The sequence below is a fragment of the Lampris incognitus genome, chromosome 2 (assembly GCF_029633865.1).
Source record: "Lampris incognitus isolate fLamInc1 chromosome 2, fLamInc1.hap2, whole genome shotgun sequence".
Lineage (NCBI taxonomy): Eukaryota > Metazoa > Chordata > Actinopteri > Lampriformes > Lampridae > Lampris > Lampris incognitus.
Window position 1 is genome coordinate 20,416,330 of NC_079212.1, and position 16,370 is coordinate 20,432,699.

The following is a 16,370-nucleotide window of genomic DNA, read 5'->3' on the forward strand; positions in this document are numbered from 1 at the left end:
GCAGCCGCGTTTTGTTCTCTTCTTCCCCGTTCTTCTTCGTGATTTTACCGACATGGATTTCTACAAGGCCACCTAGCGGCCAGAGTACCAAAACATTTAAACCCGCCGCTTCCAATGAAACTGAAAAGCTATGTAATTAATTAATGAAGAGATTTGCCCGTTTTGGCAGAGCAAAATGTGAAACAATTGTTTATTCATTTGTGTATGCATACAAACTTTTACAAAATGAAAATGATAAAATCTGACATTAGATCTTCATAACATGAGAATTAAAAATGTGCCATCTTTTAAAACAAACTGCATATTTGGTGAACGAATGAACCATATATCTACAAATCTACAGTAACAGAGTAATTGATGCCACAAAACTCATTATAAAACTAACCATCTTCAACTACTATGAGACCCTTCCCGTCAAAGCCAAAGATTCAAATAATCGCTCGTTCTTCAAGCACAAAAAGGTCATTAAACTTGCAAGCTCGTGTTAGTCAGCTTGTCACCTGAGAGCTTGCATCTAAAGAATGACCGATGAAGAGATTCAGTTTTTAAAGGGAGAAAGCAATTCTAGAATCAAACAAAAATGGCATAATTTTCTGGGGCACAGAAAATGGGGGCCCTCTTTAGTCCTTGAGAACAGTGGGGGGAAAAGTGAGCTATGACATTCAGAAGAACTCGCTTAGGAAGAATTCATCAGAATCATCATCGTCGTCATCATCATCCTCCAAGTCCCAGAGGAGGGTCATGGCAATGACAAAATCAAGTAGCTGTTGGCCGTCCAAGTTTTCTACATCCTCCGTACGACGCTGGTGATAAGGAAAGGCAGAAGACAAACTTAAAACCTTTCCACTGGCATTCAGGACCCGAGTAAGACATTTGACGTCGGGGCAAGCTTAAGGTAAACTGAAGTTTATTTACCGACTGCGACGTGCGGCGCCGTTGAGATTTATCATGCCAGTAAATGCATTCCGACTTGAAAGGGCAACATCCGTGTCGCATATAATAAACACATCTTCTTTTACTGTTGCAACAAATTAAAAAGAAATACAAGATTGAGAATTCAGTGCATCAATCTAATTGACCAATCCCATATGCAATTCACATGTGTGAATGAGAGGGTGGACAATGGAATGGTGAGGATGCAAGGAGTAGAGGTGACGACAGCGTATTAATTTAAATACTTGGGGTCGAGGTATGCACTGGAGAGAAGAGGAATGAAAAGTCAGTAGGAGCAAGATGGAATACATGTGTGAACGAGAGGGAGGACAGTGGAATGGTGAGGATGCAAGTAGAGGTGGTTAAGGTGTATTAGTTTAAATACTTGGGGTCAACTGTTCAAAGTAAAGGGGAGTGCAGAAGAGAGGTGAAGAAGAGAGTGCAGGCAGGGTGGAGTGGGTGGAGAAGAGTGTCAGGAGTGATTTGCGACAGAAGGGTACCAGCAAGAGTTAAAGGGAAGGTTTACAAGATGGTTGTGAGACCAGCTATATTATATGGTTTGGAGACAGTGGCACTGATGAAAAGACAGGAGGCAGAGCTGGAGGTGGCAGAATTGAAGATGCCAAGATTTTCATTGGGAGTGACAAAGGAGGACAGGATTAGGAACGAGTATATTAGAAGGACAGCTCAGGTTGGATGGTTGGGAGACAAAGCAAGAGAGCCAAGATTGAGATGGTTTGGACATGTGTGGAGGAGAGATGCTGAGTATATTGGGAGAAGGATGCTGAATATGGAGATGCCAGGGAAGAGGAAGGCCAAAGAGGAGGTTTATGGATGTGGTGAGAGAGGACATGCAGGTGGCTGGTGTGACAGAGGAAGATGCAGAGCACAGGAAGAGATGGAAACAGATGATCCGCTGTTACGACCCCTAACGGGAGCAGCCGAAAGGAGTAGTAGATAATAATTGGCCACTCCCACTCACGTTTGTTATTACAGACAAATGAGAACAAGGGTAAAAACAGTGTACATATTTTTAAATGCAATCATTTCCAAACACTGACTGTTTTCAGGGGGAACAAAAATCAACACTCCCCATTTATATAAAAAGGCCTAACATGACCATATCAGATTGCTAGCAGCTGTACAGCGCTGATTCCTAAACAGTATTCACATTTAGCAGCCCACAAGGTCTGAAAGAGTAGATGCCATTGTAGCAGTGTCCAGTTTGTTTCAATACTAGGTTTGAAATTACCCTGGAAAGGAGACCAAAGGTCATACCTGCATTTCTCTTTGAAGGTAGTAATGAGGGCTTCTTTTGCCTGACCTTCAACCCAGTAATTGTGAGGGACATAAAAAGCAGACTTCACTCTGCATTGTGGGCAGCTCCTGAGGAATGAAAATAGCAATATGTCAAGAAAAAAAACCTTTAGGGGTTTGCATTTGAGGAGCCAACTGATGGTTTTAATCATTTTGCCAAAACCCACTTTATTACTTCCTCTTGCAAGTCTTTGGTTTTCCTCCAAGTAACAATGCATTCTAAACAGTAAGAATGATTGCAGTTTGGCAGGACGCCGAAGCGGCGTGCGTCTGGACTCATCTTGTCATAGACCTTCTCCATGCAGATGCCACAGGTCACATCTTTACTCTGGAGGAAGGCCTCAGTTTGTCTCTGGTCACGAGAGGAGAACGCAGCAGCACCAGCCTCTGCAGTCTTATCCAATAAAGTCTCCTTGGCACACAGACACAACTTCACAGTTAAAGTCAAGTCTCTGACTGGTAATATACAACTGAGCTTAGTATAATGAAAGACATTTTAAAGTATGCAAGCAAACCTGCTGACTGCTGCGATGTGATGCACCTGCTACAGTCACTGAGCTCTGTGATTCCTGGAGTGTTTTTGGATTAGATTCAGCACCTGTCAAAAGAAAAAAAAAAGGAGGTAAAGTCCAATGTTATATCACTGAGACCAAAACCTTAGAGAGTAAACTTAATAAAAAAAAGCAATTCTGATGAAATACCCTGCTGAGGTAGATGCTCTCGTGACCTCTCCTCAAAGAGGTTTGTCGTCGTCGTAAGATGTGATACATTAAATACAGAAGCTCTGTGCTCTTGGCTAGACACCATTTCGGCTTGAGAGAGCACGGGCTCAGACCCTCGTCGGCTGGGCAATACATTTCCAACACAAGAGGAGTTGACATGGGGTGCTGAACCCCTTCTACTGGCAACAGCTGCATCACCATCAGACTGAAGAACATGGAGATATCTGAAAACCAACAGTGAACAGATTATGTAGTGTTGCGTGAAGGTCAAGTTTACAAAAAATTGCAACTAGTTCAGGGTCAATCCAAACAAGGCAAGAAAGCAGAACCACTCACCTGCAGCGGCCACCATACCAGCATGCACCTTTTTGGAAGTATCTGCATATTTGAGTTGATGGTATTGCTGACCAATGATGAAGATAATGACACCTTGATCCAAATCTGCAGTAGCCATTCACGAACGCTCTAAATATATATATATACACACACATATATATATATATATATATATATATATATATACACACAAAAAAAAGAGAAGAAAAACTTGGTTAGAAACTCCAAACATTTTGCTTGACCAGCTTACTTTTCACCAAGCGGGTGATCGTCCCACCACAATGTGTACAGGATCAGTAGACATGACAGCAACCCAAATAAAGTTGAATCAGTTCATCTGGATACAATGTTCATTGACAGAAACTTATCATCACTCATTTTTACCCAATTTCCCCTCGGGTGTGAATAAAGTATTCTGACCTTGGTGACTTCTTCAGTCTAAACTGACTGCACGTATCCACACCCTTATAAACAATATAGTTGCATAACGACCGTAACCAATGATCAGGTTCATATGCAAATAGTTTCATATGCGTATTTGCATATGAAACTGTCAAGAAACGTAGCCAATGAACTGACTCAAATTTCTTACCTGATTTACTGAGCATGCATAAAAAGACATGACAGCAACATTCATGAAAGACTTTAAGGCATAAAACTATAAACTAGTTTGATATTCACAGAAAGGTGAATCAGTTCATCTGGACACAACGCTTATTGCGAGAAATGTTCCATCAATCATCTAAGTGACCTCTTCTGTCTCAACGGACTGCAGGTATCCCCACCCTTAAAAACAATACAGTGGCATAATGACTGAAAACGATCTATTTCATATGCAAATTGCCAAAACCATCAACTAGAGTTACTATGGCAATGTGTACTATTCACAGAAGATCGAGGAATAGTTGCAACAGCATTGTGAGAAGGCAACAGCCCCCCCCCCCCCATTCGGTGATGATCGTCCCCTCGTCAAATATGGCCTCTTTGACTCCCTGCCATCTTACAATGCTGTGATTGCGACTGTTCCCCAATCCTCTGAATAGTAGACATTGCCAATGTAACTGTAGTTAACGGTCACAGTCAATTTGCATACGAAAGCAATCAATGTTTTGGGTCGTTATGTCACTGTTTGTTTGTAAGGGTGGGGGTACCTGCAGTCAGTTGAGACTGAAGAATCATGTTCATTGGCCATGTAGGTTTGCACAAATTCCTATATATGGAATTTGACTCCAGTTCCATGGCTCTCTCAGTGTACAACAATAAAAAAATCTTCAGATATATACACACAAGGGTTGACTTGTACAGATGAAATAAGAGGTGATAAAGTGTAACGGCGCAGAGAATAGATGTTTCTCTCAAATGTGTCCAGATGAACTGATTCACCTTTCTGTTTTTATCTTGTCTGGATTACTGAAGCATGCATACAGATAGCTTGATATTCAGATCTCGTTCTTAACTGCTTACTTGACAAATATGTTAAGTACACCGAGAGAGCCAGGAAACAGGAGTAAAATGCCATGTATGTGCAAAACTACATGGCCAATAAATATGATTCTGATTCGTTCCTAACTGCCAGTTGTCCTACCATCAGCTAGCAAACAGACATCATCTAATCAAATACGCACCTGCTGTGGCCACTGTCAAAACCGGCGTGAAAGTAAATATGTGGGTATGAACAGTCATGCCGAGCCATCTTTCGCTAGTCAAGAGAAAACTTTGCGGAGAGACTTGGGGAGAAGCGGTACGGGTGAATTTAGAGTAATTAAAAGTCGCGAAGCCAACGACCATCAGTTAACAGCTGATTGCTTGACTCCTTTTTAATTACCTTTAAAAATCAATACACACTTCGTGTTCCACTGCGTAACTGCACCTTACGTTACGTAATCAAACAGTACAACGCCTAATGTTTTGAAATTATACTTTACCAAATTTGCTTACCTACAAATGACTCCCGCATGGACAGCTGGATACTGCTTCACTCCGCGCTCCATTGTCCCGTCTTTACAATACACGAAGTTCACTTCCTCCACCTAAATAGAAGGCAGGCAACAACAACAAAATAGGGCACAGGCGTTACATTTGGCCAATTAGTTGAGGGCGCCAAACGCTCGTGAGTTAAGTTTGGTAATGGACCGAATGAAACGTGACGTCTCAGTTTAGGCAGTTTTTTACTGTTCCCTAAACTGCCAAAGGAAAGATACAAGATGCAAATATAAACACCGTTTACTTAATACGTTAAATGATTACGTTCTCTGTAACCTCATTTTCACTGGTTGTCCCTCTCGTCTCGCAACGCTCAACAGGAAGTGTTTTCTCTTCTTCTTTGGTTATAAGCGGTTTGAATCCGAAATATTGCTTCGGCTACTACCGCTTCTTCTGCTGCGGTTGATTTTCTTCTGCTTCTTGTTCGTTTTTAACAAATTAATGCAACGAATTTAATATACAGAAGGCAGTATACAGAGCAAACATACATAACAAAGGAGCCAGGGATACACTACATTCCATTACATAAAAATATTAAAATATATTTTCTTTTCTTCCTCTTCTTCTTCTTCTTCTTCTTCTTCTTCTTCGCCAACATCAGTTGGCATCCATATTGTTGCATTACTGCCATCTTCGGGATTCAATTAATTCCTACAGTATCCCGATTGTCACACTTTTCATTACAGCCCTGTTTTCCCGAAGATAGTTTATCAAGCATCTTCTGCCCTGTCCACTAGCACCATACTCCAGTATGTTCGTTAATTCTGTTCCTGTCATCCATTATCATTCCAATACCTAATAATCTACAGAACCAAGTATCTAATGTTATAAAAAATGTGACCACACAACGCTTTGACCACAAAGCATTGGTTGTCAAAATTGTTAACAAGGTGTCTAATTCCAATTAATATTTCACCTACTAGTAGCTCTAAAGTTCTGTCTATTACTGATCACTTCCACAAGATGCTTAAATTTGGTTTAATAAATATCAGATCATTGTCTACCAAAGCTTTACTAATAAATGATCTGATTCTTGAAAATAGTTTCGAAATGATTGGGTTATGTGAAACATGGCTGAAACCAAATGTTTTCCTTCCCTTAAATGAAGCTTCCCCACCCAACTACACTTATGCCCATGTAGCTCAGGAAAATAAACAAGGTAGGGGTGTTGCCTTAATATATAAATCTATTTTCGATCTGACTTTTGGACTTGAATCTAAATTCCAGTCTTTTGAGGAGCTTGTTCTTGGTCCATCTCCCTCAGCCATGAATAGACTCAGCTTAGTCTATCAGCCTCCTGGCTGTTGCTCATTATTTCTTGAAGAATTTGGAGAATTTATCTCAGGCCTTTGTTACTCACTCTGATGAGATTCTAATTCTTGGTGATTTCAATATTAATCTGAATAAGACTGCTGATCCTCTAAGTAAAGTCGTTCTGGCCCTAGTTGATACTTTTGGGTTCACTCAGTTTGTTCAAGAGTCGACTCATTGCAGCGGTAACACCCTTGATTTGGTTTTATCTAAAGGGATAGCCGTTTCTGATCTGAATGTCTTGCCTACCACATCTGCTGTGTCAGATCATTTTCTCATCAAATTTGAAGCATTATTGGCCTGTCCAGTTTATGTCAGCACAGATGTAATTGCCACTCACCACACTGGTCCCTCCACTGTAGCTGCATTTGGCCAGCAGCTGCCTGAAGTCTTGGCTCCTACCTGACTCAGTTGAAAATTTCACTAGTGACTTAAATGTGGCCCTCTCTAGTCTCCGCGATTCAGTTGCACCTCTCACTACCAGAACTAGGTGACTAAAGAGGCCTAAACCCTGGTTTAACGATGAGACATGTGCTCTTAAGTGGGCCTGCAGGAGACTGGAATGTAAATGGCGAAAATCAAAATGGGAAGTTTTTTTTTACCTATCGTGGCATGAGTGTTTAGTGAAATACAAATGTGCTTTATCTGCTGCAAAAACAGTGTATTTCTCCCACTTAATCAATAATAATAAACATAACCCCAGATTTCTCTTTGACACTGTATCTAAACTTACTAAAAAGCAGCAGTCTATTAGCTGCTCACCATTCATGGTCCAAGAATTTCTAGATTTTTTCTGCAATAAGGTTGATGAGATCTTAAACAAAATTAGTTCTTCAACTCCAGCTACTCCTGCAGATCCTGTCTTACCAAATTCATATCTATACAATGAGTCACTGATGGGCCCTGTTATTACAGCTTTTCAAACTATTTCTCTTGATACTTTGACTAAGTTCATGTCAACTTCTAAACCAACTGCTTGCCTACTTGACCCCTTATCAGCAAAACTTTTTAAAGACCTCTGGCCTTTTCTGAGACCTACAATGCTAGACATTTTTAATTTATCACTTACTACTGGCATTGTTCCCAGCAGTTTTAAGATAGCTGTGGTTAAACCTCTACTTAAAAAAAACACACCTCAATCCAGGGTCTCTTAATAACTATCGACCAGTCTCTAATCTTCCATACTTTTCTAAAATACTAGAGTTGTGTATCAACAACTTTCAGCCCATATAGAAGAAAACCATCTATATGAACCTTTTCAATCGGCTTTCAGGCCCTGTCACTCCACTGAAACTGCTCTGACCAGAGTGGTGAATGACATTTTACTAGCTATGGACTCTGATTCCACTTCTGTGCTTCTACTACTGGACCTCAGTGCAGCCTTTGACACCATTGATCACTGTATACTATTAGACAGATTAAATTGTAATTTTTGTGTCTCTGGATTAGCTCTCTCTTGGCTTAAGTCCTACTTATCTGGAAGATTGTGTCTGCTACAGTAATATTACGTCAAAATACTCTGATGGTGTACCTCAGGTCTCAGTTCTTGGCCCTCTACTTTTCTCTCTTTATATTTAACCTCTTGGCCAAATAATATGCAGTTATGGAATTAATTTCCATTGCTACGCTGATGATACTCAGCTGTATGTGCCTATAAGGGCTGATGATCATACTCAAATGACTAACTTAGAGGCCTGTGATGTTCAGTATAAGGGGAATACACCTTTAAGGACACAGGGAGTTATGGAACAGTAAACAGAGCAGCCACGGGAGCGGGAAGGGAGATCGTCGGATTATGTGCACGTTATGCACCGAGCGAAATAATCATGCCGAAGTTCCACGGGTAATTCAGAAAAAAAAATGTTTATGTTGCGATACTGTTATGTCTGCACACATCGACAGTGCTGCATTTGATTTGGTGCTGTTCTATTGTGCTGGGATCGATTGGTGATGCCTGCGGGCTCTGGGTTGTTTGATCGCGTCTGCCTTTGATGCTGTGTCAGTCTAAATAAAGAATGCCACGGAGAGGTTGTGTCGAGCGACAGCGCTGTGTCCTGAAGTGATTTAAAAATACAATAGATACCTCTAGTGGGATTTGTTACAAAGAAACTTCAACCCCTATCCTATAGCAGGAATGTAATGTTTAAACCTCAACCCCTATCCTATAGCAGGAATGTAATGTTTAAACTTCAACCCCTATCCTATAGCAGGAATGTAGTGTTTAAACTTCAACCCCTATCCTATAGCAGGAATGTAATGTTTAAACTTCAACCCCTATCCTATAGCAGGAATGTAATGTTTACTTTCTTGGGAATGTTGGAGGGATGTGATGTTCAGTATTAGGGGAATACACCTTTAAGGACACAGTGAGTTATGGGATAGTAAACAGAGCAGCCACGGGAGCGGGAAGGGAGACGAGAGTCAGCCAGATTATGTGCACGTTATGCACCGAGCGAAATAAACATGCCGAAGTTCCACGGCTAATTCAGAAACGGTGTTATCATCTGTGAGAGTGAAAAGTAGGTCATTACAAGGCCTGCTTGGCTACTGTGAAAAATTGGATGTCATTTAACTTTCTGCTTTTAAATTCGGATAAAACCGAGATGCTGGTCATTGGCCCTGCTAGACACAGACACCAATTTGATCAAGTAACATTAACAATCAACAACTCTGTGGTTTCACAAAGTGTGGGAGCCAAAAATCTTGGTGTGACGTTTGATCCCAGCCTTTCCTTTGATAAGCACATTAAAGAAATCACCAAGACTGCATTTTTTTCACTTACGTAACATAGCTAAAATTCGGTCTTTTCTGTCTATGGCTGGCGCAGAGACTCTTAATACATGCATTTGTTTCATCCAAACTTGATTACTGTAATGTTCTGTTTTCTTGGCTGCCACATTCTTGAACTACAAGTCTTCAGATGGTTCAGAATGCTGCTGCTAGAATCCTAACTAAATCTAGGAAATTTGCCCATATTACACCAATTCTAGCCTCCCTTCATTGGCTTCCTATCTGTGTTAGATCAGACTTCAAGGTCCTTCTGCTGACTTATAAAATCCTAAATGGACTTGCCCCATCTTACCTGTCTAAACTCCTTAAAGTGGCGGGTAACTGAGCTCGAATCTGTGTTTTGGGATACCCATACCCCAGGAACGTCACCAAGGAAGCCGGCCAAAAAAATCAAGAAAGGAAAACGGGAAAAATACCCCAAAACGGTCTAACTCCTCAAATCAGTTCTATACATGGTTCAATACATTTTAACATGTCAACAGCAATACATCTCCCATATTTATAAAGTATTTTGAAGCAAATCTGTCAATTTGGTTACCCTGCTCTTTAAACAGTACATTCCATCTCGAGCTCTTCACTCTCAAAATACAGGGCTCCTGTGTGTACCCAAAGTTAAACAAGTTTGAGATGGATGTCTACATTTCCATTCTATGTGCTGTTTGGTTAATTCGCCTGCTTTTTCGTTTCCCTTAATGCTTAAGTGAGTAGCAACCCAGAAGAATGTGATCTCAGTGCATTATTTAATTACTTTGGAGTGTATTGCAATTGTTTTGAATAGTAAGTCCTGACTTACTGGACACACCTGAAATGAGACTAGACAGTGCAGATGTAAAATCACTAAAAACAAGGACTTTGTTTGGTCTGTTTTGTTCGATCCATTCTAAAGCCATGAAAATAACACACAACTCAACTGTATACAGTTAAGAAAACAGAAGTGCATTTGGATATTTCAACTTTATAACTTGGAACTGTAACGGCAGAGCTTATACTATCTGTTGCTGGACCATTTGATCCATCAGTAAAAAAAACGTGTACATAGTCTGTATATTTGTAATCTGTATAACAGTAAAACTCATTCCTTAGATCAAAAAATGTTGAATCAGTTTATCGGGATACAACTTTATTGAAAGAAACATTTCATCACTAATTTAAGTGACCTCTTCAGTCTAAACTGACTGCAGGTATCCCCACCCTTATAAACAATTCAGTTGCATAATGACCGAAACCAACGATCAATTTCATATGCAAATATGGGTGTGACCATTAATTAGAGTTGCAATGGCCATGTGTCCTATCCACAGAGGACTTGGGAATCTTTGCAATCACAGCATTGGAAGGTGGTAACAGATGTACTCTTGCCCCCTCCCCCCAAGATGTACTCTTAGCCCCCCTCCCTCGGTTCAGGGATGGTAATTCTCTCTTCTTTGACTCCCCGTCCAAACCAGCGCTCCTCCCTTGAAAGAGTGGCCACTGCGGAGTCCTGGCCTGATGTGTTAGCTCTTCTGTATTGTGCCATCCTCTTGGCCAATGTCTGTTTGGTTTCCCCAATGAACAAGTGACTGCAATCCTCCCGGCACTTAACAGCGTACACTATAGAGGCTAACTATCTGAGTTTCATCACCAGTGGAGGCAAGTCCAATACCTTGCAGATTTATTCTAGACCAGATGGATTTGTGAATACTTGCGTCTTCTCCAGGAGTGCCAGAAGTTGTCAACACTGAAAAGAAACTTCAAGCCTGGAGACGTGGTGTTTAGTAGTCGACAGTTTATCCCTACGAAACACATGGATAATGGGAAGAATAATCCAAACCATACATGACTCCAGCGGAATAGTATGCATAGTGAAGCTGCAGGTAACAAAACCAGCAACATGGAGAGACCCGTAAATAAACTGTGGTTGTTGCAAGAAGCAGTGTCAACACAAGAGGACCACATGATGAAGACAAATGCGAAGAAATAAAAAAGGACTTTAAAATAGTTAATTGTAGTCTATTGATGGCTGATGACTCTTTGCATTTGAGTTGAGTTTGATCATTGTTTAAGTATGACGGCTCTTACGATTTGAGTTTGTTTGTTAATGTTTAATCTTCCTGCTTAACCATTAGGGGCTGGATATGTCAAAATGTGAAGACATTCCCTTTAATAGTGAGTGACGTCATGTTAAACGATCGAGTCAGAGAGAAAGCTGCGCTAGTTTTTTTTTTTTAAACTGCGTTCGTCAGGGAACGAGCCAAGATGGCGCCCTAAACACACATACATGTCTGGATGAGCTCTGCAAACCCAAGTTTGTTTTTGTTTTTTTAAACTATATAGTGTGAACAAAAAATTATTATCAACCTAGTTTTGACAGCAGTTCTACCCAGCTACTTTTGGTCAACCTCAGTATTACAAAATGAAAAGCTCAGAGAAAAGAATGCGTGAAGCTAAGAAGTTGCTAATTCTGCTAGCAAACTTCACTACATAAACCCCCGGTGAACAAACTGAAGTTAAGAACGCACTCTTTGACAACATGCACGACTATATGGGCGCGGATTCTAACCCAGTGAAGATTACGATGATGGAAGATGTTCCACCTCTTCCCATTACACCGTCTTAAAGAGCAGGGTAACCAAATTAACAGAATTGCTTCAAAATACTTTATAAATGTGGGAGATGTATTTTTGTTGACATGTTAAAATGTGTTGAACCATGTATAGAACTGATTTGCGGAGTTAGACCGTTTTTGGGTATTTTTCCCGTTTTGCTTTCTTGATTTTTTGGCCGTCTTCCTTTCGGTGCCACGCCCCCAGAGTCTGAAACCAGTGGACGCTGCAGATTTTTACACGTTTTTGAAGCTTTGTTTTATATACTTCGCAACATTTTTAATCATACAGAATTGGCTGGGTGGTTACTGATATGTTTTCTTGGGGTATGGGTGTTAGAAGACTAGACTAATACTTTATGTCTATCTCTGCGCAGATGAAGTGGATTATTAAACCGTTATAAAGAATCGTACTGACTACCGAACTTCTGCTGGAGGGAAAAATGCAGCCTCCGTTTTATTCGGTCGTTTTGGGAGAAGAAGAAAATCAACAGCGTCTCAGTGACGTAATCAATCCGCGCATGCAAGCGCAACACCACCCACTTGTGGACAAACAAAGTCGTAAACAAAATAATAGTACACAGTAACACATAGTCATACAAATACACTGGTGTCATATCTCAACACTCCCACTTATGAATCATGTGCTTACTGTATACCTTTTCATATTCATAGAACAAATCAAAAGAAACTTGGTATAACCCATACCACTCACATTTCACACACCAAACATTGCCTTAGCAAATGTCTTCAGTTTTACCTTGGATGTGGGCTTCGTCATTACACCCGCAACCATTTCGTCTGTAGGGCAATACACCAATGACATCCTTTCCTGTGACTCCTTGGAGTACACACAATGGTCTGATTGGTTTTGTGTAAAACCATCACCTGTCAAACACTCGTGTAACAGTAAGTTCCAATTGCGGCCAGACTGCTTGAGGCCGTAGATTGACTTCTCTAGTTTACACACTAGTTTTTCTCCCTTCTCAATATAACCCTCAGGTTGTTCTATGTATATGTCATAGTCTATGGGGGCATGGAGATAGGCCGTCTTTACATCCGTCTGGTGTAAAATCAAGTCATATTGAGCCGCCTTCTGTAGAAGCACTCGAACACTTGTTAGGTTGGCTGTTGGCGAAAATGTCTCCCCATAATCCACCCCAGCTCTCTGGCTATATCCCTTTGCTACAAATCTAGCCTTGTACTTGTCGTGTCCGTCTATATCTGTCTTTATCGCATACACCCACCTTCCTCCCACTGTTTTCTTGCCCTCTGGCAATTTCGTAAGGGTGAATGTTTTGTTGTCTCTTAGAGACTCCATTTCCTCGTCCATTGCCCTGGACCACTTTTCTGATTCTGGCGATTCCATAGCCTCTTTAAAGGTCAGAGGGACACCGCACACCGCCCTGTATGCACAATCTATAGTAGTGAGTGAGCTGTCATCACTGTCGCCCTGACTATAGTCAATCAGGTATCTCGGAGGGTTGCGTTCCCTTTGGGGGTATCTCCCACTGGCTGAGGCTTGTGATGTCACCCTTGGGTGCTCCTCGTCATCATCCTCGGGTGCTGACTGTGTACCGTCAGTCTGTACATTTTTCTGTACTCTAGGCTGAGTTGCAGCTGTCTCAACAGACTTTCTCTCTCTTACCCAGTCTTCTGGGTGCAGACCTGGTGTCTGAGTCTCATTTTCACTAGTTGCCTTGTGTACAAATTTAACTAGTCTGTGTTTCTGTACTTTCTCTTGGTCAGGGTAGTAGACTAGGTAGGCCGGGCTGTTCTTGTCGTGTCCTACAAAACCCCCCCTCTCACATCTAGAATCTAACTTTCCCTTGTCCTGCTGTTAAGCATAGCATTCTGTCCCGAATTTTTGCATTCTAGCCATGTTGCACTTTTTTCTTGTCATTGCCGTGTATGGCGTAGTGCCTGTGTGCTTGTTGAAGCATCTGTTTCTGGTGTGGGCTGCCTCTTGTACAGCATAATGCCAGAGGCTCTTTGGTAGACCACTATCTATTAGCATACACCTTGCCATCTCGAATAGTGTGCGTCCTTCTCTCTCTGCAACGCCATTTTGATGGGGAGAGTATGGGCAGGACGTCTCATGTCTTATTTTGTTCCGTCTCAACAGGGTTTGAAACTCCTTGCCTGTAAACTCAGTTCCATTATCTGACCTTATGCATTTCACTGTCCCATAGGGAGCTACATCTGCCAGAAATTTCTCGGTCGTTTGCACTGTGTCACTCTTTGTTTTTAAGAAATAAACACACACAGCCCCTGTGCACACATCTGTAAATGATTGCATGTACCTGAAACCATTAATGGACTCGTTTGCCACAGGACCGGCTAAATCAGTGTTTACCAACTCCAGTGGTGTCTTGGCTTTGTCTGTAGATTTCCTGTTCCTGTTTTGGATAAACTTCCCTTCTATGCATACTGCACACTCTTTGTCAGGTTTACACACTTTACCCTTTATATGCATACCATCAGTGATATCCTGTAGCTTTATGATATCGTCATAGTTGCAGTGGCCCATTATCTCATGCCAAGTTTCTATATCATGGCTCACATGGCACTTTTCAACAACACATTCAGTTTGCAAATAGTACATTTTCCCCTGTACAAAAATGTCAAACCTGGTACCATCCGGTGACATCAGGGCATCTCTGCCCTCTTCGAAGAACACACTGGCTCCGTGTGCTGTCGCAGACTTCACAGAGAAGAGCTCTTGGGGGTACGATGGAATATATAGTGCGTTCCGCAGTGTCACTCTACACCGTCGCCCCTCACTGTCGAGCAGACATACCGTAGCATCTCCCCTGCCCTGCACCACACCAAAGGTGCGCTTACCGTCCGCCAGCTCCATGCAGTGTTTCTCTGGCTCGAACGAGCTGTCAAGGCTCTTGAACTTCTTCTTATCATTGACTATGTGGGAAGAAGCCCCACAGTCCACAATCAATCCTGGTTTGAACTGTTGCCGTCGTCCTGGTCCTGCTGAGCTGGTCTCTCCAGCCTGCACTCTGAAGATGTAGTTCTCTTCTTCCGCAGCATTCCCCGGTCCCTGACCTCGACCTGCTCCGTGACCACCCCCGCCGCCGCCGCCACCTTGCTCGCGTGCACACCTGGCTCCATCAGCGCGGTCCTTCTTCTTGCACACTTTGTCCGTGTGACCCTTGACCTGGCAGAAGCTGCACCACACGTTGCGTGAACAGTCCGATTTCCGATGGCCTTTGTCACCGCATCGCCAGCACACCGTTTGTTCATCATCTCCCTCCCAGCGTTTCACTGGCTTTTTCTTAGGCGCTGCGTGGGCCTTCATCACCCTCTCGGACGTCTCGTCCGATGCTGTAGCATTAGCTACATCTTCAGCCGCCTCAAAGTTTCTCAATTTGGCCTTAAATTGTCCCAATGTCAACTCACTGTCGCCATGTGTCACCATTAGAGTGAATGGCTTATATCTCTGGGGTAACCCCCTCATCACCATGGCCATCATTAGTCCCTCACTCGGTGCTTCTCCCGCCCCTTTGAGAGCCGTAATGATTTGTTCAGCTCGGATAATGTATTCGGTTATCGTCTCATTATCAGCTTTCTTTAGCCCAGTCAATGTTACATACAGAGTGACAATCCGGGGTCTGCCCTTACCAATATAATGTTCCCGCAACACCCGTAGACTCTCTCTACCTTTGTTCTTCGTTTCTCTGAAGATCAGTCCCAAGCTTGTGTTGTCCAATAAAGGCGCCAATGCGCAGTAGGCGTCCGCGTTCCGCTCCTCGTCTAGGGCCTGCTCTTCCACTGTCAAAGGTCCCACGGGCTCGGTAAGAATGGTGGTTTTCAGCCCCCACACCATGCATGCAACAGAGCATTCGCTCTTCCCACAGTTCATACTCATCGGCCTGTCCGTTGAATGTGGGCCACCTGCTCTTCTTTCACTCCATTTCCCTAGGTAGCGTTAGCTTAGCTTAGCGTTCCGTTAGCTTCCCGATAGCCTCTCTCGATGCTAACTAGCTTCACACTTGCTAACTTGCTACTTCGTGCTAACCTGCGCGCATCCCGCCATCCGAGGTTATCACACTTTGTGTACTTCTTTTATCAAGCTACTAAATAATCCAACGTTATCTGGGCCCATAACCTGTTAGAAGACTAGACTAATACTTTATGTCTATCTCTGCGCAGATTAAGTGGATTATTAAACCGTTATAAAGAATCGTACTGACTACCGAACTTCTGCTGGAGGGAAAAATGCAGCCTCCGTTTTATTCGGTCGTTCTGGGAGAAGAAGAAAATGAACAGCGTCTCAGTGACGTAATCAATCCGCGCATGCAAGCGCAACACCGCCCACTTGTGGACAAACAAAGTCGTAAACAAAATAATAGTACACAGTAACACATAGTCATACAAATACA

At 42.3% G+C, this 16,370-nt stretch overlaps 1 protein-coding gene across 2 annotated transcripts; it reads right to left on the reverse strand.

Moving 5' to 3' along the window:
• Positions 1 to 169: 169 nt before the first annotated feature.
• mkrn4 (makorin, ring finger protein, 4) lies at positions 170 to 5,597 on the reverse strand. 2 transcript variants are annotated; one of them, XM_056274677.1, is made up of 9 exons: positions 5,568 to 5,597; positions 5,247 to 5,338; positions 3,309 to 3,437; positions 2,952 to 3,196; positions 2,766 to 2,848; positions 2,418 to 2,659; positions 2,212 to 2,319; positions 916 to 1,018; positions 170 to 803 (listed from the first exon to the last, which is right to left on the reverse strand). In XM_056274677.1, the coding sequence occupies exons 2-9, from the start codon at positions 5,297 to 5,299 to the stop codon at positions 663 to 665; spliced, it is 1,104 nt and encodes a 367-aa protein (XP_056130652.1). In that variant the 5' UTR covers positions 5,300 to 5,338; positions 5,568 to 5,597; the 3' UTR covers positions 170 to 662. The 2 variants fall into 2 exon arrangements, with proteins under 2 accessions (XP_056130652.1, XP_056130651.1); XM_056274676.1 differs by having other exon boundaries at positions 2,418 to 2,662.
• Positions 5,598 to 16,370: the final 10,773 nt, after the last annotated feature.

Excerpts from the sequence above, each read along its gene's own strand:
- mkrn4 (XM_056274676.1), bottom strand. The coding sequence starts at position 5,299 with ATGGAGCGCGGAGTGAAGCAGTATCCAGCTGTCCATGCGGGAGTCATT. Across the intron at positions 3,438-5,246 it reads CATGCGGGAGTCATTTGTAG|AGCGTTCGTGAATGGCTACT; the intron begins GTAAGCAAATTT and ends ATATATATTTAG. Across the intron at positions 2,663-2,765 it reads CACATCGCAGCAGTCAGCAG|GAGACTTTATTGGATAAGAC; the intron begins GTTTGCTTGCAT and ends CTGTGTGCCAAG.